This window comes from Mirounga leonina, unplaced genomic scaffold, assembly GCF_011800145.1.
Source record: "Mirounga leonina isolate KUSES-001 unplaced genomic scaffold, KU_Mleo_1.0 Mir_200, whole genome shotgun sequence".
Taxonomy (NCBI): domain Eukaryota; kingdom Metazoa; phylum Chordata; class Mammalia; order Carnivora; family Phocidae; genus Mirounga; species Mirounga leonina.
In genome coordinates this window covers 9,442,505-9,467,811 of record NW_023270503.1, presented here as the reverse complement: position 1 = coordinate 9,467,811, position 25,307 = coordinate 9,442,505, and the positions used below count along the sequence as shown (strand labels likewise).

The 25,307-nt window shown below is 53.2% G+C and overlaps 1 protein-coding gene across 5 annotated transcripts; it reads right to left on the bottom strand.

Annotated features, from left to right (window-relative positions):
- Positions 1-225: 225 nt before the first annotated feature.
- Positions 226-24,061, bottom strand: LIG3 (DNA ligase 3). 5 transcript variants are annotated; one of them, XM_035026568.1, is made up of 21 exons: positions 23,955-24,061; positions 21,275-21,828; positions 18,691-18,834; positions 16,509-16,706; positions 15,396-15,547; positions 14,351-14,517; positions 14,162-14,239; positions 13,544-13,712; positions 11,855-12,010; positions 10,087-10,218; positions 9,627-9,706; positions 8,621-8,708; positions 8,171-8,248; positions 7,719-7,842; positions 6,997-7,139; positions 6,583-6,657; positions 6,002-6,148; positions 5,327-5,534; positions 4,953-5,020; positions 3,807-4,001; positions 226-3,199 (listed from the first exon to the last, which is right to left on the bottom strand). In XM_035026568.1, the coding sequence occupies exons 2-21, from the start codon at positions 21,822-21,824 to the stop codon at positions 3,044-3,046; spliced, it is 3,108 nt and encodes a 1,035-aa protein (XP_034882459.1). In that variant the 5' UTR covers positions 21,825-21,828; positions 23,955-24,061; the 3' UTR covers positions 226-3,043. The 5 variants fall into 5 exon arrangements, with proteins under 5 accessions (XP_034882459.1, XP_034882460.1, XP_034882458.1 ...); XM_035026569.1 differs by lacking the exon at positions 23,955-24,061 and adding an exon at positions 23,264-23,805; XM_035026567.1 differs by lacking the exon at positions 23,955-24,061 and adding an exon at positions 22,967-23,217.
- Positions 24,062-25,307: the final 1,246 nt, after the last annotated feature.

The following is a 25,307-nucleotide window of genomic DNA, read 5'->3' as shown; positions in this document are numbered from 1 at the left end:
TATTGGTACAGACATACTTTGGCTTTCCCCCATTATCAACCATTGTTCCCCTTCGGAGGAATGAAATTATTTCATATAGTAGTTGTCAGTTGCACCCTGGGCCACTTACCTTGACATTACACCAAGTCCTGGATGATTTGATTCTGGGACAGCCTTTGTAGAAATCCGGGGAATCGAGAGAGAGGTCTGCGAAGAGGACCTCTTTCACCTTTTTGCTGGATAGTACATACTACAGTTTACAATGCCTACCAGTTTAGCGGAGGATTCAGCTACTTCTCGATTCCGCTGTGAAACAGGTCTACATATATATATGCAACTCAGTTACGGTCTAGTAATAACTTCAGGGCAGAAGCTGGCTCTCTCCCTACTTAAAGCTTTTCACTGCTGAGGCCTTACCTCTCCCTACCTCCCACATTCCCTCCTAGACAGAAGTTAAAAATAATATCCTGAAGGTTGTTTAGTAACCTCAGTTAAGAATTAGAACTGATATCATTTGCTCAGTTTGGAGAAAACTTGCCTTTAAAGTCTCTCGATCTCTTTTGGTGAAGGTTTCCATTCAGGAAAAAAGGTGTCTAACAACCCTGATTTGTTGTTACTCATCATTATTACACCAAATAAAGGCTGGGATCCCATTTCAGTTACTCTCTAACCTAGGTAGAGAACTTTTTATCTGAGTGCTCTCCCTTGCCCCTCGTGGATCCTTGGTCTTAATTATCATGCAACATCTTAATTCTTCCAATTACTCTGTAGCTTTGGCTGTGATCGTTCTGAGATTTCATCTGAGACTTGTTTTAAGACTTGGGAGAGCTGACCGGTTCATAATGCCTTGGAATAGCTGGATCCAAGCTAGTAACAATTAAGCTGTACAGGAATCCGTGTATATTGTATAAATTTGTTGAAATCTTTCAGATGTGGCTTATATTAAGATTCTCTCAGACTTCCTTGGGTGTTAAACCCAAATGTGTATTTTTTTTTGTTACAGAGCTCTGCTTTATAATTTTGTAATAAAATTTCACTACAGATGCCTGTCTCATCTGGTGGAGGACACCAGAGGTCTGACAGTTCAGACTGCCAAAGAGAGTTGACAGACCACATGCTGGTCCCAGGCTCTTGAGAGACCGCATTAGTTGTGGAGGTGCTTGGGCCATGTGGCCATTCGGCCATTCCTGTTCCAACAGATGAGGAAACCGAAGTTCGGTAGTGTTTTGACTTGCTCAAGATCTCACAACTAATATCTGGGAGTTGCCATGGCATAGCCTAGAAGAGGATGGGAACTGTGTAGCAAAAGGACCAGCCTTAGGACCAAGGAAAAAACACCAAGTGAGGTCAGCCGTTGACACTTATTGTGGAGAGATGGGCCTTAGAGATGTGGGTAGAGCGGAATCGGAGGCCAGCCAGCGTGCTCAGTTAAGGCTGCAGGTGATCCCGGGAGACAGCTGGTAGCTTTCAGATACAGCCCTACAGCTGGTGTGTGCACAGACCTGTGTGGGGAGAGCTTGAGGATGTGCAGATCTGCCTTGGGACTTGAAGGGAGAAGAGGACGGAATCTTGCCCGGAGGCTGTGAAGGCTGGAGGCTGAGCTGCAGCACTCTGGCCTTCTTGTTCTGTGCGGCTGACCCGCTGGGCACCCAGGACGACCTACCGTCCACTGCCAACCAGCAGCGTGAAAACAAAGGCTCAAAGGAGGGCAGGCCTCAAGCGCGGTGCTGGGGAGGTGTAAGATGCTGTCGCCCGGGGCGGGGGGGGGTGTCCGTGGAAATAGAGGATTGTACAGACAGTATAATCTCAGCAGCAAAGAAGAACACGCCTGAGAAAAGACCGGACGGAAAGAGACTGAACCCCTCGGACAGGGAACTGGAGAGAACACCCAGCAAGGCCGTGTTACTCACTCCTGAGCTGCTCCCGCCGCTGGCAGAGCCGCGGGGCTGCACCCCGAGTGTAAGCCGCCGGTCAGGGCAGGGGGCTGGGTCTAGGGCAGCCGGGTCAGAGGGCAGTGACCGTGTCCTTTGGCAGAATCCCAAAGGGAATGCTTTGTTCTGCTGCCCGGTCTGGCGGCTTGGCCTGAGGAAGCTCGAGAGGGGGATGGAAATTTATGTAGGTCAGCGCTCAAAGGAGGAGCGGCTTTTGTCTCCACAAAGGGCGGAATGAAGACGGTCCTACTCTGCGTACTCATGCTAGACTGAACGGGGCCTATTCAAAAACACCAACGTGCTGGGCCAGTCAGGGCAGTGCCAGCCCCCCCGCCCCTTCCTCCCCACATTTTAGCCGGCAGGTAGAGACCCAGGTCGGGTCAGAGCTGGCCTCCGGGCTGACCGGCCAGCAGCCTCCAGCGGAGTACTACCTCAGCCGAGCACACTGGAGGGCCGGGGGAGGCAGTGGTCCTCAGTCTTAGAGGCCCAGACCCAAAATGTGTTCCAGAGGTTGAGTCTCATTACCTTAATTCACAGGGGATGGACAAATAAGCCTGGCAACCTGTTGACAGCAAGAAAAAAGAGAACGGACTCTCACGAGTCAGCAGAAATGAACTCCAGGGAGCCAGTCTGTAAGGAGGGGACCACCTAGCGGGCCTGCTCCAGCCAGGAGCGTGACAGCGACAGGCTGGCGTGTGGCCAGGGAGGGAGAGGCCCGGGCCCAGCTCGACACGGCTGCATGCCAGGCCCTGTGCCGGGCGCTTCACGTAAGGTAGCCCGAGTCCGTCTGCTCCTGGCAGCAGCCTGCGGATCCGGGGCGGACGGAGGCCCACGTGTTGAGTAACTCAGGTGTGAACCAGGCCCGGCCCCGCACTGGCCGTAGCCACACGTGACCGTGTCAAGGCCGAAGTGAAACCAAAACTTCAGTTCCTCAGTTGTCAGCTGCTGAGCACCTGACGTGTGGCTAAGCGTGTCTGGTTTCTTTTGGCCAATGAAGATTTACAGGGTGTTTTCATTGCCACAAAAAGTTCTACTGAACAGCACTCCTCTCCACGAAACTGTTTGCCTTTTATTCCAATAAACCAGCCTCGGGTGGCACGGGAGCCTTTTGTCCTCAAGTGGGTTTTTTAATCTTAAAGACCAGTCTCGTTTCCAGATTTGGGGGAGGCAGAGCCTCCTGGAGTCCTGTATCCCCCAGAGGAGTAGCTCCAATAACCTCCCTTTTCTTTATAAAGGACCCGTTTTCCTACCTGATCCTGGTTCCCTCCCTTCAAACCGGGACCCACACCCTGTAAGAGAACACAAGAGAATTAAGTCATAAAATTCATTTTGTTTTCTTTCAAAGGAGGCTTCATTCCCGGCGGAAGGGTCAAGCTGAATACAAGTCCTGCCAAATAGAAGCAGCATTTCTGAGGGCAATCTTTTAAATATAACTTTAAAAGGAGCCTGCAAGTAAAGGGGCCAGTGGCTCTGCGGACGGAGCTTCAACAGCTCAGCGTCACTCTGTGCCTTACCACTAGGGGGATGATGGGGAGAAGGGGTGGAGGACGGGGTAACTGCAAGATATTTTATTTATATGAAAAAAAGCTTCTTTTAAAATAAAAAGACAACCAAACCAGCACCCAGATAGGAAAGATCTACGGTGAACCAGCAGGAGCCACGGACTTCCCTGGCGGCACCCACAGCCCAAAGTCCCCAAAGTCCTGGCTGGGAGGAGACCAAGCACGGCTGGTGGGTTCTGGAAGACGCATTGCTTGGAGAAGAAAGGCCATCCCCTCCCACCGTGTCCTCGCCATCGCCCACCCGCCGCAGCCGGGGCACAGTGAGCACGGCCCAGGCCAAGGGAGGGCCGCGGTCCTAGCAGGGGGCCAGCAGCCTTCGTTTCCGGATACATGCCCAAATCCACTCCGGGGAGACCTGCTGGGCCTCAGGGTTCTTGTCCCCACTACCCAGCACGTGTGTGGCTGAGGCCGTGTCAAACTCCTGCACCAGGTCCCCGTCGAATGCCACGAAGTAGCGTCTGAGGCGGCTGAAGTCTGGTGTGGAGGGGGGCAGGTAGAGCCGGACCCCAGTGAAGATGTCCAGCAGCACCTGCGAACGCACAGCCGTCAGCCTGGGCCGGCAGGGGGGCCGCCACCTCCCTCAGAGCGGACTGCAGGGAAGGACCAGGCATCAAAACCCCAGTCCCCCAGCCACTCCAGAGGACACCCTGCCCCGGTCTAGAGGAAAAGGAGGGAGCGCTGGTGGGTCCCCACACTGGGGAGCTGGAGAAGGGGAGAGGGGGTCTATCCGGGCTCCATCGAGCGGGCAGGGCCGGTGGCTCTCGGCCTCCAGGTGCCGGCGGACGGGGCAGTGCGCCGCGCACAAGTAGCTAGACTTGGGGGTCAGCCCCGCTCCGCCGTGCACGGGGGCAGGGGCTTCAGGTAGGGAAAGGATGGGAAAGGCTGCCTGCTTCTGCTGGGGACTGGGCTGGGGAGCAGGAGGACCATGTGGGGACAGAGCGCCAGCGTGTACCTCTCTGTACCCTTGAGCCAGCAGCCCGCCCAGGGCTGAGACTAATTTCCGCATCCAGGAGGGGCCCAGCAGCTGTTTTCAAACCAAACACTAACGGGCAGGCACCAGGGGACGGCGCAGCGGGTAGGAGGACAGTCACCCACTCCCCGCAGGCTGGGTCTCCTTGGGCCCTGAGCACAAACTCACGCAGCCGCACCACCCAGACCGGGCTCTGTCCCCTGTCTTTAATGTAAACTGTGACTTGGGACCAGCAGCCTGGGGGGCAGCCTGTGGCCTCTGTCACCTAAGCCGGGCTGCTCTAGCTCCCGCCCGCTGGCACGGCTCTCCTTCGGCTCTGCGGGCTGGCCGGCCGCCTCTGCAAGGCAATGGGAGGGCACAGGGTGGAGCGGCCGTCCTGTGGGGCCTGCCCAGGCTGGGGGGGGCGGGGGGGGTGTGGTTGGCTGCTCATCCCCACAACACCTCACAAGGCCTCCGCTCCTCTCTGTGGCCACGGGCAGAGCCCCGGGCCGCCGGCACTCTTCCCCTCACCTTGGCTGGGCACGGGGTCTCCTCGGGGGCCTTCCGCTTCTGGCCTGCCTTCAAGGTCAGCTGCTGGCCTGCGGGGGAGAGGCCGGGATGGGAGCTCGGAAGGCGGGGGGCAGCCGACGCAAGGGCCAGGCCCTGTCTCTGCTGGGAGCCGAGGCGGCCTCTGGCTCGGGAGGCGGCTTCTCCCCGGGGTCACACGGGCGCTCCCCCAGGGGCCGGGCACGCAGGTGGGCTGAGCAGATGGGGGGGCCCGCGGCTGGACACGCCACAGGAATACGGTCCGGGTCTACGGCGGCGGGCCCAGCGAACCTCGTGCTCTGTCCTGTGAGCTCTGCCCCCGCGGCACGCGCTTCACCGCTCTACCCCCTCCCTCTTACCGCCTCTGCTGCTGGGGCCACTCAGCCTCCCTCCTGCCTTCCTGGCGCCGGTGGAGGGCTGCTTCGGGGAGGCCCTGGAGGCCTTGCGAGCCCCCGCAGGCCCCGAGGTACCCCCGTTCTCTCCGCTGCTGCCCCCGGTGGTGGAGCTCCCCTCCTCTCGGGCCGCCACGGTGAAGTCAGCCCTCTCCTTGGACAGCTGGTACAGTTCCTGGGGGGCGACAGACAACCGCAGCGGCGCTCACCCCCTTCCCAGCCACTGGCCTCTGAGGCGGGATGGAGGCCCATGCGGCCAAGGAACAAAGAGGAGACAGAGACAAAGGGCAAGGGACAGAAGCTGGCTTTCTTGGAGCTTTTCTGAACTCCATTTCTTGGGTCATCAGTGCAAATCACTGTTCTCGGTCCCCGGGTTCTTATCAGCAACACAGCCTAGAGCCTGGGGCCCAGCCTGAGCAGGAGGGCGGAGGCTGAGAGCCGCAGAGGTCCCTCCTCCGAGGCCCTGAGGCCGGCGGCTCTCCCGCTACTGCCCTCCTAGCCCCGTCTCGGCGGGTTGGGGGGGGGGGGGGAGGTGCTGCGTGCACGCGCACACAAAAGGAGAGAACGCGTGAGCAGGCCAGAGAGCCAGGGCTGCGAGGCTGGGACGGGGGTGGAGGACACACGTGCAAGGGAAGCTGGCACCTTGAGCTGGGGGAGGTTAGTGGCAGACTTCCAGTCCTTATCATCACGGATGCGGGTGCAACGTGGGAAGCGGATGGAGATCCCGTCGGCCGTGTGCGCCTCAGACTTGGAGAACTCGGCCCCCGTGATCTCCCACACGGCAGCTTTCTGTCAGGAGTTCAGTCACCGGTTAGGGAGGCAGGCCTGCCCGCAACCAGCGAGAAGCAGTGCAGACCGGCGCCGGCCGCCGGCCGGGAGATGGGCCCTAGTCCCACGGCGCCTGCTGCTGCTCCGTGACCCGAGGCAAGTTCCAGCCCCTCTGGGGCTGGGGCCCCAGTTCCTCCGTCAGCGCGTGGAAGGAATGGGCCCAGTCGCCTCCAGAGCAAACCATTTGTGTGTGTCTAGGGGACTGTTCCTCTCCTCCTGCCCACACTAAGGACGACTCCTCAGTGCTGACTGGCCCGTCCCTTGGCGGAACAGTCCAGACCCCCATCCTGGGCTGGACACGGTCAGTGAGGCCCAGAGGGCGTGTGTGTGGTGCTAGAGAGGCAGCAAGCTCACTCTGTGGGCTGGGGGAGCCCAGGCCACTGGGCTGGTGGTACCTTTGGGTCTGGGACTATGAAGTCAGGATAGTAGATCTTGTTGACTTTCAGCCAGCCGGGTATCTTGCCGGGATCCTGGAGGAAAAAAGATGCTGTCCTGGGCCATTCCCAAGCCAAAACGAAACGTGAACCCCCCTTTGTGAGGGGCTTGTGTGAAGAGGTGACTTTTCACAAAAAGCTGACCCTCACCCCATGGGACCCTCCCTGCCCCGAGAGGGCGTCACTGGGGAGCATGCGGGCCAGCTTCCACAAGGGGGGTGCGCAAAGCCTCGGAAGACCTACTGCCCTGCTCTCACGGCCAAGCAGCAGCTCTCCTTTTGCGGACACAGACGATCCCTGTCGTCTGTCAAGCACAGCCAGGCTTGGGGACAAGGTCCAGTCCAGAGGCCTGGGCCAAGCAGCTCCCCTGCTCACCTTGCTGATCTTCACCATGTCCAGTTCCTTCTGCAGGCGGGCAAGGGTCGCATCATCGTGGCCTCCCGAACACTTGGTGACTGTGCACCACTTCTGGCTGCTTGGGTCATAGCAGCCCATGAGGAAGATGGACATCATGCCACCTGCGAGCGGAGGGGGGTGAGTTAAGTTGTGGATGGAGGCCTGGTGAGGGGCAGCCTGCTGGAGGGGAGAGGCCTGAGCCTTGGCATCAGAGCGCCGAGCTCACCTCCTAGGTCTACCTCCTACTAACTGTACAAGTTTAACCTTTACGAGCTCCATTTTCCTTTTCAGTAAACTGGGGATAATCGTATATAACTCGTTAGACTCTGGTGAGGAATAAAAAAAAAATTAAACAGCGTCTGGCACACTGTCAACTCAAGACCGCGCACCTTCCCCCCCAGTCAGGAGATTTTTGAGGTTTTCCCTGAGGAGAAAGTGGCCAGGCCCCCAGAAACTAGCCGACAGTGGGCTTCTTTGTGCCAGAGAGCATGGGATATTCTTGCCTGACCTCTCCCTGCCCAAGTCTGTAGCTGTCAGATGTCCCCGCCTGAGGAGACATGGGCTGGGTTGGGGCCCCTGACCCCACAACTGTGGGAGGCAGGACCGGCTGTGCCGGCAGACCACGCCAGTAAAAAGGCCAGCTACACCTTGAGTGGTGCCTTTCACAGAAGCAGCGCCCCAGGGGCTGAGGCCATCCTTACCTTTGCTCCCTTGCCCATAGAAGGCCCCAAGGACCACCAGGTCAGCTGTGTCCGCCATGGCCCCCTCGTTCAAATAGTCTTTTTTCACCTTCAGCCAGTGCCGCTTTCCAGGCTCATATGTACCCTGAGGGAAGAGCAGAGAGAGACCTCAGACTAGAATGGGAACTCCAGGAGGCCGAGATTTACCTCCTCGACGTTTCGGCTTTACCAAAGTGCCCAGGCCACTCTGAGCAAGAGCCCTTAGCTCCCGGCCCAGGGAACATACACAAACCCATCCTCCGGATCCAGGGCGGATTCAGAACAGAGCCCATCAGGCCCTGGAAAGGTGGCCCCGCGGCCCCCCAGCCCCAGCCGCCTCAGACCGCCACCGCCCTCTGCTGGCCAGGGCAGGAAAGGCTGGGGGGGGGCTGAGAGCTGTGGGAGCAAGTAAGCAAAAGGTGTGGGCGGCTCACCTTCACGTCCTTCAGCACCAGCCCTTCCAGCCCCTCTCGGATGACCCGGTTTATCATGTCGGCCAAGTCCGCAGCTTTCTGAGGGTAACAGAGAGATGCTCAGGTTGGTGTGAGAACAGAGAGCACCATGGCGGGGAGGTGGAGGTGGTTCCCTTTCGCACACTAGCAGAGCGCCCGCTGCAAACACCCCGACTTGAACACACCGGGCAAAGGGCTTGCAAAGCAGGCGTTCTCCCAACCAGAAAGTGGCTGCAGCCTTGAGACACAGGGAGCCCAGCTAGGAAGGGTGTTTCAGGGCCTGCCCTCGTAGGTGGGGACTTAGACAACCTACACACAGTGGCAGTCCCGTGAGAAAATGAGGACTCATTGTCCCCGTCACATCTGACCAAGGGGCTCTCTGCCCTGCTCGCAAACCACCAGGCTGCTGTCTGGGGTGGGGTCTTTGCTCACAGTGACTTGCTTCATTTCTGAGAACATGATCCGGTTGGGAATTTCAACCATGTTATCATGAAGAAACTTCCGCCGCTCACACAAAGGCCTAAGGGGGACGAGAGAGCTGAGGTCAGGTCGGGCCCCTCCCACCCCCATAAGGAGTGCTGAGAAGGGAAGCCCCCCAGCCTCACAGTTCTGCCTGTCGGGGGCAAAAAGGGCTCCCTCGTGACTGAACACGGACAACCGTGAGCTGTGGTACGAAGCCACTTCATCCTCATAGTTCCTGTTTCTGTCACGGAGCTGCGGGAGAACTGGCCTCTAGCCCAGACCGTCTGGTCCCATATGAAAAATGACTCCCACTCTCATTTCTCATCCATGCAGCTGCCCCCCTGCCCCCAGGCCCAAGGCTGGCTGGTTCTCAGGACCGAAGTCCTGACAAGTCTCTCCCTTTCCCCCTTTCTCCTCCCCCCATCCCCCTCGGTGACAGGGCCAGTGTGGGAGGGTGGGGCAGGGACACATGTCTAGGTGTGCAAGGGGCCAATCCTGGTTTCTCAGGCCCAAGAATCTGCATGCAGTGAAGTTAAGACCGCTAGTTCTCCCTCAGACGGTCCCACCTCCAGGCCTCCTCTAGTCCCCAGCTTCCTGGCGGACACTTCCAAAAGCAAACCCTGAGCTGAAAAGCACCTGCCTCATGCCCCCATGGGTGCTGTTTGTGGAGAGAGAAACTGAAAACCTCTACTGTTCACAGTCTGTTTCTCTCAACAGTCCACTTTGCTGGAGCACAGAAACTTCTGTGGGGATCTGGGTTTCCTCTCTGACTTAAGCTCTCAGGAAATCCAGTCAGCAAACTGGCTCTCCCAGTGAGTTGAGGAGTTGAGTGTGTGGCAAGTATGCGACTTCTCGGCTCCCTCCTCCCCAGTTCCTGGGCACAAAGCAGCACAGGCTTCATTCAGCCTCTTCCCCTCCCTCCTGTCTAGTATGAACCCCCACCTCTCAACCCAGGAACCAAAAACAGATCTCTCACCTGTCCATCAAGCTGACATCATTGAAGTAGATACAATCAAAAACAAATAGGCAAACATTAGCATCCTGGAAGGCAGCTTTCTGTAAGGGAAAATGAGGTCGTAGATATACGAGGCCAAAAATAAGCAAGTGTAAAACATGGACCCGTGAAGCTCTGGACAGAACAGTCCTTCTTGTATGTGCTTGGAAGCTCCTGGGCCACAAGTGCACTTGGCAGATGGTCCTAAATGGAAACCAACCCGATTCTGAGTCCCCAATACTAGCTCCTTTTATGTAAAAAAACAAAACACAAAAAACACGTCTAAACCCAGGGCTAAATTCAGAAACAGTCCAGAAACAAAGAATAAGCCCCACCCTGAGTGGGTGACGGATTCCCCTCCGTCGAGAGCAAGAGCGCACACAGACATGTGTACACATGCCCACACCCGCTCACTCCTGCACACCTGGCACTGAGCCAGTACCTTGTGCACTCCCAGAGTCCCAAAGGGCAGCGGTTTGCCTGTCTTCGTGTCAATCAGGAGCACCTCAGAGTCCAAGATCATGCTGTGGCCCCCGGCGAAAGCCTGGGGGATGTAGTCCTTGAAATGGGCCACCTGGGGGGCAGAAAGGGGACTCAGGTGAGGGAGAAACAGGCAGCAGTGACCTAAAGCCACGCCAGAAAGTGAAAGCCAGGCCCGAGAAGGAACACAGAACACCAACATGCGGAAGCCAAACTCATATGCAAAACAGACCAAGGCCTTAGCAGCCACCGAGACGAGAGGAGAGGAGTGTTTGAGGCCCAGGAAGAGGTCGGCCTGGATGGAGCCACTCTGGGCCATGGAGGAGAGTTGGGAGGAAAAAGGAAGAAACAGGGAGTTGAGTATGTGGAGGAGGGGGTGGGGGCAGGCAAACGTGGAAGGAGGAGGAAACATGGGCAGGCAGACAACTGTGGGGGAGAACAGGCAAGCTACAAAAAGACGGATGGAAAGGAGGATATGAACCCCCTTAGGAGCAGCAAGGAAACAGGAGGGTCTCCGAGCGGGAGCTCGGAACCCACAGCCATCTTCGAAATGAGTAAGAGCGGATGTTTGCAACCAAGAGCTTTTCCTGATACAGGCAGAAACCCAGTCTCTGAGAGTTCCAGACAGGGAGTAGTCCCACTGGAACCCAGGGCGGCCCCTGCCAAGTGATGCCAGCCGTGAGGGTCAGAGAGCATGACTGGGGCCCGAGTCCTCCCCTGGGCAGGGCACACAGGTGTGCTCAGAGCAGGGACAGGAGAAGTCTGTCCCACCTTCCCGCTCGGCATCAATCCCTAACCCAGCTCTTTACAAACCACAAGTACAGGAGAGACCAGGGACAGCCGGTGAGGGAGAGCAAGGAAAGGGCTCTAACTCGGAAAAGCTGGGCCCAAACTTCTTCCGTGTAACAGAGGTACCCCCTGGGCAGTTCCCCGGGAGCAGTTCTGGGGCCCCGTGGAGGCCAGTGCTTAGCTCTCCTCTGGACAGGTGGAATGAAGGGCTCCAGCGGGAAGGCAAGGGTGAGGGCAGCACGGAGTCATGCAACTCATCCCCTCACCCCCAGGGCTCTGAGGAATGCAGCTGGTCCTAGCACAGAAAGTCCCATCACTCACAAGCTACTGGGGCCAAATGTCCCCACTGCTCCACCCTGAGGAGAGTCCAAAGACTCACAGAGGCCCTGGGGGCTGAGAAGGACTGAGGGGCAAGGTTCTTAATGCCCCTTAACAAAGAACAGGAGTCTGCACTTTCCTATGTCCCCACTAGATTGCATTTACATGAGAACGTGAGCCTCCAAGTACTTCTGTCCTTTATCCACTGCCGCACACCCACTACCGAGAACAGTGCCTGGTCCGGATTGAGCCCTCGATAAAGCTTTATCAAACAGACTCATGAATGACAGGCTCACAGCCCTCTGTCCCCAAGCGGTGATTTAGCACTGGGGAGCACACAGGACACGGAAACACAAAGACAAGCACTGCGAGTCACTTGCCAGGTGAGCTCCCTATCCCAGCATCACTGTAGGCTCTGTACTAACCCAAGTCTGGACTCTTCGGCTGTCCCCCACGGAGCAGCCCTTCATTTCAAGACTCCAAAAGTAAATACATTCCTTCAACAACTACAGAATAAACCCGACTGCGTCCCGGAGCTGAAATCACTACAAGGAAGCCTGGCCTTGAGGTTCTTAGGGGCAGGAAGGGAAAGGCAGTCCCCGCAGAGAGGAAGGGACCCCTACCTTGTGAGGCAGGACAGGCTTGAGGCTGCGGCTGAAGTAGCTGAAGTGGTCCCCCTTCTTATGCACCTGCACTCGCTCCCCATCGTACTTGATCTCAGAGAACATGCCGTTAGGACACTTCTTCATTGCGTGCTCGATGGACTTGCAGGCCTCGGCCTTGGGGTGGGGAAAGAAAAGGCTGGAGACTTACAGGTGCTCTTCAATGGGGGCTGCTCAGCAAGGACAGCCCCAGAGTCCAGGTCCCAGGGCCTGCCGACCAGAGGATACCCTCGGGCCAGGCCACTGAAGAGGCGAGGGGAGTGGACAAGGCTAGGCAGTGCCCTATTTGGACTACAGCGTCGCTACAGCGGACACGGGAGCTGGCTTTTTGAGGACCATGAATGCGATCCGTGTTAGAGCAAATAAAATTCCACTGAAACAGCATTTCATTTTTTTCTCAGTAGTTCAGGATCTTGCAGGGCCCTGGTTTGCTATTAAATGCGGTACGCAGAGGGGAGGAGAGCGTGTAGGTGACAGGGAGGCTGGCAGGGCAGCAGAGGTCGGGGATCATTAGGACAGGACCCAGGAGGGCTTCTGCACATCCCAACGCCATCCTGACTCAACCTGACGATGACCGACCATCCTGGGGGGGGTGGTTTAATTCACTGCATCCTCGGTGTGCTATTTTACGAGAGTGACACTGATTTCATTTTATGGATGAGAAAACGGACACTTGAAGAGCGTGAGTCCTCACTTAACGGTACACAGCTCGTGAAGGGCAGGAAGGATGCTCGCAGCTAGGCCCAGCTCCAAAGCCCGTGCGGTTCATCACGAAGCGATCTAACCCATGCCTCTTGGAATAAATGACAGGCTGTAGAAGAGACTCCAAGAAGAGTCCCTATAAAAGTCAGAAAGGCCACAACTGCAGGTGCCAGGAGCCCTGTCCCCGGGATGAAGATCCCACTGTTTGGGGGCTGGCTCTCCCACATTCCGGGCGAGAGAGGACACTTCCCCAGCCCAAACATAGAAGCCTAACGGAAGGCTGTAGTATGTAACGCACAAGAAGGGCTCAGGAAAGGCACGGCACCCCACGGGAACAGCCCCAAGGCTCTCTCTCACTAGGCAGGGCAGCACTGGTGGGGGCCCCCGTCGCACAGAAAAACCTAAGCAGAAAGGAAATCCCAGTTCTCATAAAATGAGCAGAGGCTCAAGATGATCTCGGTCACACCTGGTCTTCACTGCTTAAGCTTCTTCTTTCCAGAAGAAAGAGGCCAAGGCCCCCTGTCCTAGGAAGTTGGGCTCTGCCTCTCTCAGAGCTACTCTGGGGTAGGCCACAGAACCTTGGGAGTTACTTAACACATCCACCCATCTACAGGAACGACGACCGGTAAACCATTCTAGGTGGATGCTTCAGAAAGTTTCATACATCATTCACGCAAGGAATGAAAAACCAAGAAAGGCTAAGCAACTCCTTCAAGACTCTACAGCTTGCTGTTGGCCGAGCTGGGCCTCGAGTGCAGACATTTCTACTAGACCACACTGTCTTCTCCTCTGCCTCTACAGACCCGCTGACACATACCCTTCCACATCTGCTCCATGCCCGGCCCCAACTCCTCCGCATTCCCCACCCAACCCCCCTGCCGCCGCCGCCCCAGCTCCCAAGGAAGGTTGTAGCATCTGGACAAAGCGGGGCTGGAGCAGCAGCCTTACCAGCATGGGCTGCACTGGCGTCATCAGGGAAGCCTGGACGCTCAGAGCTCGTCTCCGGCCTGGCTCCTTCTCCACCTCCTGCTCATTGCGGAGGACCCGCTCCACCACGTCCTGCAGGTTGCGTGAGGCTTTGAAGGCTTCATAGGCATTGGGGTCAAGGGCATCTAACCTGTCAAGGCAGACAGGAGCAAAGAAACAAAAACCACTGCCTTTGACTTCATTGCTTTAGATAGCGGTCAGTTCTCGCAGACAGGAGGGATCTCAATATAGGGGGAAGGCTTATGTTTCTCTGTCTAAAGCCTTCCGAAGGGGAAAATGCTCTTGGAAAACTCAGCAATTTTGAGATCCTGGGTCTACGTGGAGGCTGCCTTAGCAAAGAGGGGGCAAGCAACTCATACTCGATTTACTGAACATATTCCATACTTTCAACTGCGTGAGAAGAGTATTGTGACATTTTATATGAGAAAAGGGAGGCTGAGCGAGGTTAAGTGATGGGCTGCGCAGGAAGGAGTAAGGTAGAATCAGGACTTGAATCCAGATTGGGACTCCAAAGCTCTGACACCAGTTGGCAACGAAGGAAGTGGGCAGCTTGGCTGTCAGAGAGGGGCCAGTACTTACACGTGCTTTGCACCTGAGTTCATCTTCAGATCATGTTTGATCAACCTGATGATGCACTTGAGGTCATTGGCTGTACACCTAGGGGTGAGGCACATTCAACTTGGTCTTTGAAAAGCTCTGGACCCTCAAACCTTCCTTTCCTGGTGATTCCATCTCCCCAAGCCCATCCCCATCAGGCAACTCCCCCACCTGGAGGCGATGTCCTGCAGAGCCTGTTGCTGCTCATCCTCCTTGGTGAGCCTGGAGAGCTGAAGGAGGAATTCGTCCACCTCCTGGATAGTAAGGAGGCTCTTGGCAGCTGGGGGGAAAGACTTGCTCTGCTCAAAGAAGACTCTGATTGTCTCTGACACGTCGCCCTGTCTCCAAAAATCAAAATGGCTGCAACCCCAGAGTGGCCGAGTGTATCCCCCAAGCCCCCAGGACTAAAGGTAAACCAGAGATTTCAAACATCACTTCTGTCCCCACCTCACATATATTAACCTCATTCTTGAAGAATCTATCCCGCCCACAGTTCCTGGAAAGGGCACCTCTATCCACCATAGGATCTGGCCACCAACCTGCCTTGGCTGAGAGGTGACGCAAGGAATAATCCAGGACTGAACCAATTTGATTCCTGTTAGAATTTGAACCTAGGGGGCACCTGGGTGGCTCAGTCAATCAAGTGCTTGACTCTTGATTTGGCTCAGGTCATGATCTCATTCAGGGTTGTGAGATTGAGCCCCCCAGCCGTCGGGCTCACGCGCTGGGTGTGGAGCCTTCTTAAGATTCTCTTTCCCTCTGCCCCTCCCCCACTGCCCCATTAAAAAAAGAATTTGAACTAAGAAACAAATATGGTCATCAGATTGGGGGGGGAGGTGCTTGGATAGAAACTTTCTATGCTGCCCAAGCTGGAGTCATGAAAAAACAAAAGCTGAATGTTATACCAAGTTGTACTGGAAAAAAGCAAGAAAAAGCTGCATCCAGGACAGCAAGCCCAGGAGAGACTGTGGGAGGTCTGAAATCTGTCCCTCGAGATCCAGGCCTCTTGGGGCTCTGCAGGAGTATGACCACAGTCCTCGGAGGCTTGTGCAACTGACGCCTGTCGCCTCACATTCAGCTCTCATAAAGGAAGCTTGCCCAAACGGGTTTCAGTTTCCCAAAACAGTACGTGCCCCAACCAGAAAAAAAGAGGCTGCAGGTGCCTGGCTTGGCAGAACCCCACCTGGAACGCTGCCTACCCTCCCTTTCCTCTGACCTGCTCTAGGTCTCGTGCCATATCATCTGGGTTGCAGTTGAAAATGCGGCTGAAAAGCTTCACGATCTGCTTATCATTCAAGTTGTAAACACTCTTAATAACACCTGGCAGCAGCAACTTCACTGTCAGGTACACGTCGCCGTGGAAACCATCTGGAGACAGAAGAACGGAGACCTTCTTGAGAAATGGAGCTTAAACAAATACATAAACTCAAGGAACTGAGAGAGAGGTCTACATCGCTGTCTGGGCTGCCACAATGCCCTGCGAGTTTCATTACAGTGGCAGAGGCCACAGCATTTGGTGGCTCGTGGCTCCCGTGTCTACCTCCTCCGGCTGAGCTCCCACAGGGCAGGGCCACACTTCCAGTTCAGTGTCCCCAGTGAGGAGCACACTACACATGCTCAGTGATGATTTTTCAGATCAATCAAAGAGCTGGAAGATTCTATTCCACCTGTGCACGTGGGTCACAAAAACCTGATCAAACGTGCAGGATAGGGAACTTTCCTCTTCGTCAAAGGCAGTACGTTCTTCTGGCCTCCTGGGGATAAAGTAAGGGCAGAAGAAGAGTGACACCAATGTGCTCTGAGCAGAACTCACTGCATTCTTTGTGGGGCCCAATAAGAAGTAAAAATGCAGGGCTCTCTGTTCAAAATTATTAAGAATTTCAAGGGGCGCCTGCCTGGCTGGCTCCGTTGATAGAGCATGCAACCCTTGATCTCAGGGTTGTAAGTCTGAGCCCCACATTGGGTGCAGAGATTACTTAAACATAAAAAATCTTTGGGGCGCCTGGGTGGCTCAGTCGGTCGGGCGTTTGCCTTTGGCTCGGGTCGTGATCCCGGAGTCCCAGGATCGAGCCCCGAATCGGGCTCCCTGCTTAGAGGGGAGTCTGCTTCTCCCTCTCCCCCCTCCCCCTGCCTGCGCTCGTGTGTGCACTCACTCTAATAAATAAAACTTCAAAAAAAAAAGAGAGAGAGGGAATTTCAAGATGGCATTAACAGAGGATTAAACCACACGTGAAGCCCTGTGCAGCTGTACAGTTGACACAGCCATGAAACCGGCCATGGCTCTGAGCTCTTCAGGGGAAAAGCCCATCCAGGATGTTCTAGGCCCCACCTCCTGCTGAACCTTTCCGAAGAAAGTCCTGGATGATCTGGGTCTTCGTGTTGTAGCTAGGATTCTCAGCCACCATGGCACACAACTTCCGAAACTCGCGAAACAGACAATCCTTGTGCTTGGGGTCACATCTGCTTGAGGACAGACTTGCCTTAGGGGGAGGGCTTGTATGGGCTCCCCCAGAGTTGTTGGGCTTGGCTGTTGGAGAGAAAAACATCGGGATGATTCATCTGCCTTGCTGAGAAGGAAGGCAAACTAATAAGCACTGAGCTGGCACTCTTTACGGAGCTTCACTCAACCGCCCAGAATGGCCCGGCGGGGTGGAGACCTTCACCTGCCCCACAGGCGGGGCACCAGGCATCACAGCTGTTAGCAGTAGAGAGACAATGGCTTCACACCTGCAGAGGCCCAGCTTCTTTATACAAGTGCTGCACAAAATAAGCGGACCTCAGAGCAGTGGTAAAGCTGCCCCCAGAAAAGTGGGGATGAGAATGGAAATAGAAGCCAAGGGACATGTTCATTGGTGGGAAACTGTCCCTGTTGCAGACTGTCAGGCTCAAAGAAGCCTTAAAGATGACCTGGTTCAATCTCTTCTCACTATGAGGAGCCTAAGGCCTGAAAGAAGGCATTCCCAGGCCTCTGCCACTCCCACCCCCCCCACCACTTCTTAGTGCCAAAATAAAGGTAGTCAGCGAGCAAGACGTTCCTCCCGACACCCCGAAATAGCTCTACAACTCTTGACTGATCCTCTCTCCCCTCCTTCACAAAGCACGTTTCATTCTGCAAGCTTGCGGCAGAGCCATCCGCGAGCAGGCTGCTGATGTACGCTTCCTCTTGTCTGAGGTCTGTAAGTTATAAATCCATTCTCATCTCTGACCTGGCGTCTGAAGAGGATTTTTAGGGGACAAAATCTCCAAAGTGTCGATGTTCAGCAGGTTGCAAGACTTTAGAACACCCCATTTCTCTCAGCTCCTCCCAAATTTCCCTCCCTAGGATCCAGACCCTTCCGGGAATGTGCTGTCCTTGTTGCCACCCAGACTCTTCTGTATTTCTGGCTTTGGCCTACCACCAAACAAAAAACAAACCGCAGAGTTTTAAAAATAACAAAACCCCCAGAAGAATCAGGCACTGTTTTTGCGATCTCTCCAGCACTCTTCGTGCAAATACTGCAGGGTGAAGGACACAGGTGTCACCGTTCCCCCTTCACAGAGGCGGCCACAGAGGCTCTGAGGTAAAGCCACCTGCCCCCTGAGCAAGCTGTCACGTGACAGCACTGGGCCCAGAACCCAGGCCTCCCAACTTCAAGTCTGTGGTGCTTTCACGCACTTAAAGCCACCTCTCCACAACTTCTGAGTCTGTGTGTTTGGCTTTACTTTCTTTACCTGAGTCAGTCACAAGAATGACCCCAAATAAAAGAGGCATGGAGTGCAGGGTAAAAGAGCGCAGGTGTTGGGAGTTAACGAGACCTCAGCGTCAATACTAACTCCATAATGAACCATCTGTAAGATGGGCTTCATAAAAGTACTTCCCAAGGGTAACTGAAGAACAGACGAAGCTACATAGATAAAAGCCCCTAGCCCAATGCTACCTGTTACGTAAAGGCCATGCAGGGGCGCCTGAGTGGCTCAGTTGGTTAAGCGACTGCCTTCGGCTCAGGTCATGATCCTGGAGTCCCTGGATCGAGTCCCGCATCGGGCTCCCTGCTCGGCAGGGAGTCTGCTTCTCCCTCTGACCCTCCTCCCTCTCATGCTCTCTCTCATTCTCTCTGTCTCAAATAAATAAATAAAATCTTTAAAAAAAAAAAAAAAGGCCATGCAGGACATCTTCCATACTTTCATCTCGGTTTGGGCAAGTTTAGGGATGCAATTTCTTAAAATCCTTTCATTACCAAAACATAAGGAAGTTATAGGGCAGGTTATAATCATCTCCATCTGACCCAGGTGACTACTTCAAGCGGAAAAAGTCTTGAAAACAAACATCTTTTGCTGCAATAGAGATTAACATATACAAAAAAACGCTCTACCAGTGAAATGTTGAAAATAAGCCATCACCTGCCTCTACTCAGAGGGAAGCGAATTATGAATGAGGCTAGATAGCACGGAATTTTCACTCTTAGCCAGAATCCCAAATAGGATTCCAAATTAAAAGGACCATAAGAGCTAAAGTATCTCTAATCTCTCACCTGAAAAACCAGAAAATTTCCGGGGATTGCTACTGGTGACAAGTGAGGCACCTTTCACTGGAGAGGCCACCTGGCCAGTGGCTGTCAGCTTAGCCTGGACGACGGCTTTCTTCTTTGGTGTGCCCGTTGCCTTAGAAGACAGATCTGTAGGACCCCCCAAAAAGGGAAAGTATGTTTCAGTGAAAGATCCCTGAGAAAAGCTTCCAAAGCATTTAACAACTGCTCTTACAGCCTTGCTGATAAGTTACTACCACGGCATTACTCCAAGGCTGCCTGTGGACTGGCTGATCTTTTTGAGTGGGGGCAGTGGGTAAGACAGTCCTGGGCGTGGGGAGGGGGGTTCGTGGGACAAAAGACCCCATTACTCTACTTCTACTAGTAACTTATATTTTCATCAGCACTCTCCACCTCTTATCCCATATATAATGATCTCCAGATTTGGGAAAAATCAGAACACACATCTCCAAAGATAAAACCTGGGGACCTCAGCTCCATGGAATTAACTCCAATTTATAGATGAACAAGAAAGTAAAATGAAGATGGAGAACAGAGCATATCAGGTTGGCACAGGCAGGGAAAGTCCCAGCCACTGTGTTTTTTGAGCTGTGTGAGTTTGACTCTACCTTGTTTTTCTCTTCCTCTGAAGGAGATTAGTCAAGAAGTGGCAAAGGCTGGGGCCTATGGCCAAGTCAGGGCAGGGCAGAACAGGGAGCTTGAGAAAGAAGTATGTGCAAAGTAGCTTTCTCTCCTGGAAGTCTCTCCTCTCAAAGAACAATGATAGATAGATGCCCATTTTTATTTTTTTGCCAATTTTTAAGCCACTGCCAGAGTTCTCCCACAGTGACCAGAACTATACTTAATTGAAGATATGAATATTACTTTAAAGATGAGCACATGGAAGATCATAAAGGACTAACTGGATTTGGAAGTTTCGGTGTAAGATTTCTAAAATACACACACGTGAATGTGTATGTATGCGTGCATATATATGTATCTGTGTGTGTATATGCATGTGTTTTGTGTGTAAACATGTATTTTCTAGTTCTGTCTGCTGAAAGGGCTTAAAAGCAAAGACCCCGCATGGCAACAAAGCATCTAGATTTTGGTCTCGAAAGCCATTCCCCCAGTAATAGGAACCAGGATTCTTCAGAGAAATGGTTGGTTCCAGAGTTGTGGTAGAATACATATAAGGTAAGCCTAAGAGGGGCACCTGGCTGGCTCAGTCGGTGGAGCACATGACTCTTGATCTTGGGACTGTGAGTCGAGCTGAACGTTGGGTGTAGAGGGTACTCAAAAATAAAATCTTATAAAAAAAAAAAGGTAAGGTAAGCCTAAGAGCATACTTTTATGCTTAGAAAATAAAGAAGTACTTTAAAACATTAAAAAAAAAAAAAAAAAAAAAGAGGCAGCATCCAGGACACAGAAACCAGCTCAAAGGGTTTCCCAAGTGGCCCAACATGGGAAAATTAAGTATGGAATTAATAAAATACAGTAAAATTAGGGGCGCGTGGGTGGCTCAGTCGTTAAGCATCTGCCTTCAGCTCAGGTTATGATCCCAGGGTCCTGGGATCGAGCCCCACATCGGGCTCCCTGCTCAGCGGGGAGTCTGCTTCTCCCTCTCCCACTCCCCCTGCTTGTGTTCCCTCTCTCACTGTGTCTCTCTCTGTCAAATAAATAAATAAAATCTTAAAAAAAAAAATACAGTAAAATTATAAGCCACTAGGAAAAAGTAATCTGTGAGCCCGTATGATAAACACTGAAAGATAAGAGGGAGTGATGGTAGGTACTCTACTCTTTAAAAATATCAATGTCATAAAAGAAAGACTAGAAATGTTCCGGATTAAAGGAGGCCAAAGAGACAACAAAATGCAATACCCGATCCCAGATTGGGATTCTACAGTGGAGGGGAAAAAAGCTACAAAAGATATTGTTTGACCAATGGACAAAACTGGAATGCAAATGGTGCATTAAAGTATTACATGAAGGATCAATTTACCAGAGTTGATTGCTGTGTATGGTCACGTGAGAGAATATTCCTATTCTTAAGATATACACACTGAAGTATTTAAAGGCAAAGGCCATAATATGTGCAACTTACCCTAAAATGGTTCAGGAAAAAAACGAGCTGTGCGTGTGTGGAAAGAGGAACAGTGCACGTAGGAACACAAATGATAACGCAAAGGGAACAAAATGTTAACAGGTATGACTAGGTAAAAGGAATGTGAGCTTTCTTGGGCACCTGAATGGTTAAGGGACTGCCTTTGGCTCAGGTCATGAACCCAGGGTCCTAGGATCAAGTCCCACATTGGGCTCCCTGCTCAGTGGGGAGCCTGCTTCTCCCTCTACCTCTCCTCCCTGCTCATGCTCTCTCAAATAAATAAAATCTTAAAAAAAAAAAAAAAAAGAGCTTTTTTTCTTTTTTTATTCTCACAACTCTTCTGTGAGTTTGAATTCTTTCCAAAAAATTAAACAAAAAAACTAAACAAAAAAGAAGGAAGGAAGGAAGAAAAAAATGGGACTCTACTCTCCTCCTCGTTTTTTCTCTCAGCACCATTATGGTGAAAAAGCAGTAGTCCCTACCCACCTGCAATGTGCTGGCTTATCTGTTCCTTCTCATTGTCTTCCAGCTCTTCCCAGCCTTCTAGCTCTGTGAGGTCCTCGATTTTTTTTGTGGTAGCCCGGGCCCGCTCCAGTTTCTCAAACATGCATTTAATGTGATACCACTCTTTCATATCACCCCCGGACTCTGAAAAGGGGTTGGGCACCACTTTGCCGATCCGGCACACCCCCTTCACAATCTTTTCCTTGCACTTCTTGCAGCCCGCCGTGCCGCGCTTAGCATAGTCCACACAGAATCGTTGCTCGGCCATCTCACAGGGGCCACTGCAGAGTCCCACATGCGCCCCTGGCAAGAAAACAAGGCAGGTGGCACGTGGTCTTAGATGGCCTTCCTGGAATGACAGAGCAGGCTTTCTTCTCTGGAGGAGGCAGTGCCCATGAAGCAGATCTGTTTCTGACCAATGGCTGAACTGTCTTCTGTCAGGCCAGTGATGTTGCTGTCGGAATAGGCAAAATTCTTTTCGCCCAAGTGTGCGGAGGGTTGGTGGGAAGAGGATCTTGAAAGTCAAAGTCATACAGCTGTGTGAAAGAGTGAGATGCAAGAAAAGTGAGATATAAATGAGGAGCTAGGCTGCCACTTTCCCCAAAGCCCACAGTCCTAATACAGTCCATGCTGACTAACCAAACATTTTCCAAAGTATTAAAGATTTATTGTCTACAGGATGAAGAAGAGTTCCAGAACAGGAAAATTCAGTTTGCAGAAGGGTGTTCAAATATCTAACATATACATGTACATCTAGTAAATCACAATTGAGAGAATCAAATCCAAATAACATAAAAGCTTTTCTCAGGCCATCAGCAATACCTGATACTTAGAATGGATGATGACTCCTAAGTATTACAAGATCCTTAAGTTTCTTTTTAGTCACCAAGAAAAATTACATGATATTCGTGAAGTTTTTAATGTGAAGTAGAACATATATGCCATCCTCAGGAAATAATTAAGTCACTATATAGATCTGTGGTGTAATCAGATGACCTATTTTGAGAGGCAATTAAATAGAACTTAGAACCAGACTGCCTGGGTTCATATCCTCATTAGCTGTGTGACCTTGGTAGGTTACTTAACCTCTCCCTTCCTCAATTTCCTCAACTGTCAAAATGTGGATAACAAAACTACCTAACTTGTCATTCTAAGAGTAAAGCCCTTAGAACAGAGCTCGGCTTAGAATAGAGCACAGGTTCAGGACACATTAGTTCTTATTACCATCAGTAAAGCAGTTATCCGTTAAGCAGAGGCTCCCTATGTGCAATTAGCCTGTTCATAATGTATCGCCTACAGGGAATTGGGGAATGCTGAAGCAACTGGATGGCAAGAAATCAAAGGAACTGATAAATCACCCCAAATGGAAGCAGGGATTATGTCCACATGGTATCCTCCCACCTTTTTATATTCATATTTTCTCAAGTATCTTCATTGTTCTAATTTTAAATATACTGGAAATTATTTCTAGCCTGCACATACTTTGCAGTGAAATTGTTATTGGTTCATAACGACAAGCAGGCTTTACTTCCTGTAGAGGAAAGCAGGTGGATCGGAATCGGGGATGGGAGTGCGACTGTGACTGTTCAGTTTAGGGACTGTTATTTTTGAGAACTCCCTTAACTCATCTGCGTCTCAGTTTTCTCATTTCTAAATATGGAGAATAATACCTACCTCACGGGATGACTGGGAAAATTAAAATGAGTCCATGGAAGGGCTGGGGGGAGGTGGGCTCTGAACTCCCTGAAAATGTATACAAAATGCACATAATCCATAAATGTACACTTTGTCGGAGAGACGGTCTATAACCCTGAGAAGTTCAAGAACTACAGAGGTGAGGAATGTGAGTCCGGCAGGTCCATCAGGGGAGCTCAGAGCGAATTCGGTTTCCACCCTGTCCTCAGGAGAGCGTTTGGGCAGCGCCCCCCCTTCCCCAAAGAACCGACTTGAGAGCGCCTCGCAGCGACCCACCCTCTGCGGGGCCCGAGGCCCAGGCCGAGCTGGGCCACGAGGAGGCACCGTGCTGTTCGGAGCAAGCCCGTCTACCCCGCAGCCCCCAACGGCCGCGGCTCAGCGTCTCCTCCAAGGTGGTCAAGAAGGAAACCGCTGGGGCCCCAACGCAGCCTGGGCGGGGAAGCGAGCGCCCTGCAGCCGCAGTTCCCGGGGCGGGTGGGGGAAGAGGTCTTCCCCGACGCCTTCCAGGAGTGGGCAGGGGCTACTGGCCGGCGCGGACGCCCGGGGACGCCCGGGGAGGAGGCGGGGAAGCGAGTCCCTCGGTTCGGGCAGGCCGGGGGCGCAAGGACACTGCCCGGGGCTGGGGAAGGGGACGCGGCGGGCAGAGAAAGGCTCCCGAGCTCGCACCAACGAGCACCGGCTTCGGCGCGGCCAACGTGCAGACCCGGGCCGGCCAGAGCGGACCCACAGGGGCCCCGGGGGACCCTCCCACTCGCGGAGCCGCGGGGGTCCCAGGGAGCTACGGACCAACCCCCGTGGGCTCCCGGGGGGCAGCCACGTCACGGAGGGTGTGCCCCGGGGCTCGGCGGGCGGGCGCGCGGGGGAGGAGCCGACGGGGCCAGCTCCCAGGCCGCGCCGAGCCCCGGGTCCCCGGAGCCCCAGGCCGCCTCCCTCCCCGCTGCCCGGTCCTGCCGTGCCTGCTCCTCACCTGCCTTCCCAACTCCGGCGCACACCGCAGGCCTCGCAGCGGGCGCCCACAGGCAGCGCGCCGCCACGACGGTTGTGGCGCCTGTCTCTTTAAATCCGGGTCCTTGAGCCCGCCGCAGCGCGCAAGCGCAGAGATCCGGGCCCAAGCTGCTCCACGCGTCCCCGCCCCCCGCCTGCCACGTGGGCGGTGGTCAGGTTAGGCGGAGTGAGGCTTTGAGAACCCGGATGGGGCTTAGGGTGGTTCCCGGCTCCGTGTGGCGGCGGAAGAAAGCGGAGATGCGGTCACCTGGTGTCAGCTGGGGTCTCAGTCCGGCCTGAACTTCCGGAGGACCCCCAGATTTGTTCATGATGTTAGAGATGATCCAGTTCTTAAAGACAATGGTTGAGAAAGTGTATTGTAATGAGCTTGGGGAAGGCAAAGAATGCGCCCTTGAACCTACTTTTTTGTATTCCCTCTGTCCTGTGTCCCGCACAGTGCCTAGCACGAAGTGTATTTAACAAATAGTAATTGAGTTGAAAAGAGGCACTGGATACATAGATACAGATTTAAAGTGTAAAGGAGTGATGGGGAGAGTATTGTTCAAAGTGTAGGGTCATTTTAAACCTCAGGTCAACTTTTTGAGGGATTAGGATGGCTATTTTTACAAAAGAGTAGCAGGCTCAGAGAACGTAAGAGAGTTTGAGTTCGGGGGTTTAGGAACAGCAAACAATCGGAAATTGTTAGGTAAGCCAAAATCAGATTCTGGAGGGAATTCTGTGCTATGTGAAAAAGAGCTTGGCTTTTATTATGTAGGGGATGGAGAACCATGAAGGTCTTTATGGAATAGTAACTACTTTTGAGGCTGGGTAGGGGAGAGACTGAGGCAAGGGAAGAAATTAAAAGGTTCTTGGTACTTGCTGGGGACGCACATATACTAAAATTGGAACATACAGAGGTTAGCGTGGCCCTGTGTAAGCATGACCTACAAATTCCTGAAGAGTTCCATATTATTAAGGAAGATTTTTTTTCTTTATTGTATCTATATGGGGTGGTGTATGCTAAGTAAACTTACTGTGGCATTTATTTCATAATGTATGTAAGTCAAACCTTTATGCTATATAGGCCTTAAATTTATGTAGTGATGTATGTCTATTACATCTCAATAAAGCTGGAAAAAAAGTTTCTTGTGGTGATCCATGTGAGAGATGAAAGTGGCCTGAACACGCTCAGTTAGTTGGGATGGAGAGGAAGAGGCATTTTTTTTTTTAAAGATTTATTTATTTATTTGAGAGAGCGAGAATGAGAGAGAGAGAGAGAGTACATGAGAGGGGGGAGGGTTAGAGGGAGAAGCAGGCACCTCGCCAAGCAGGGAGC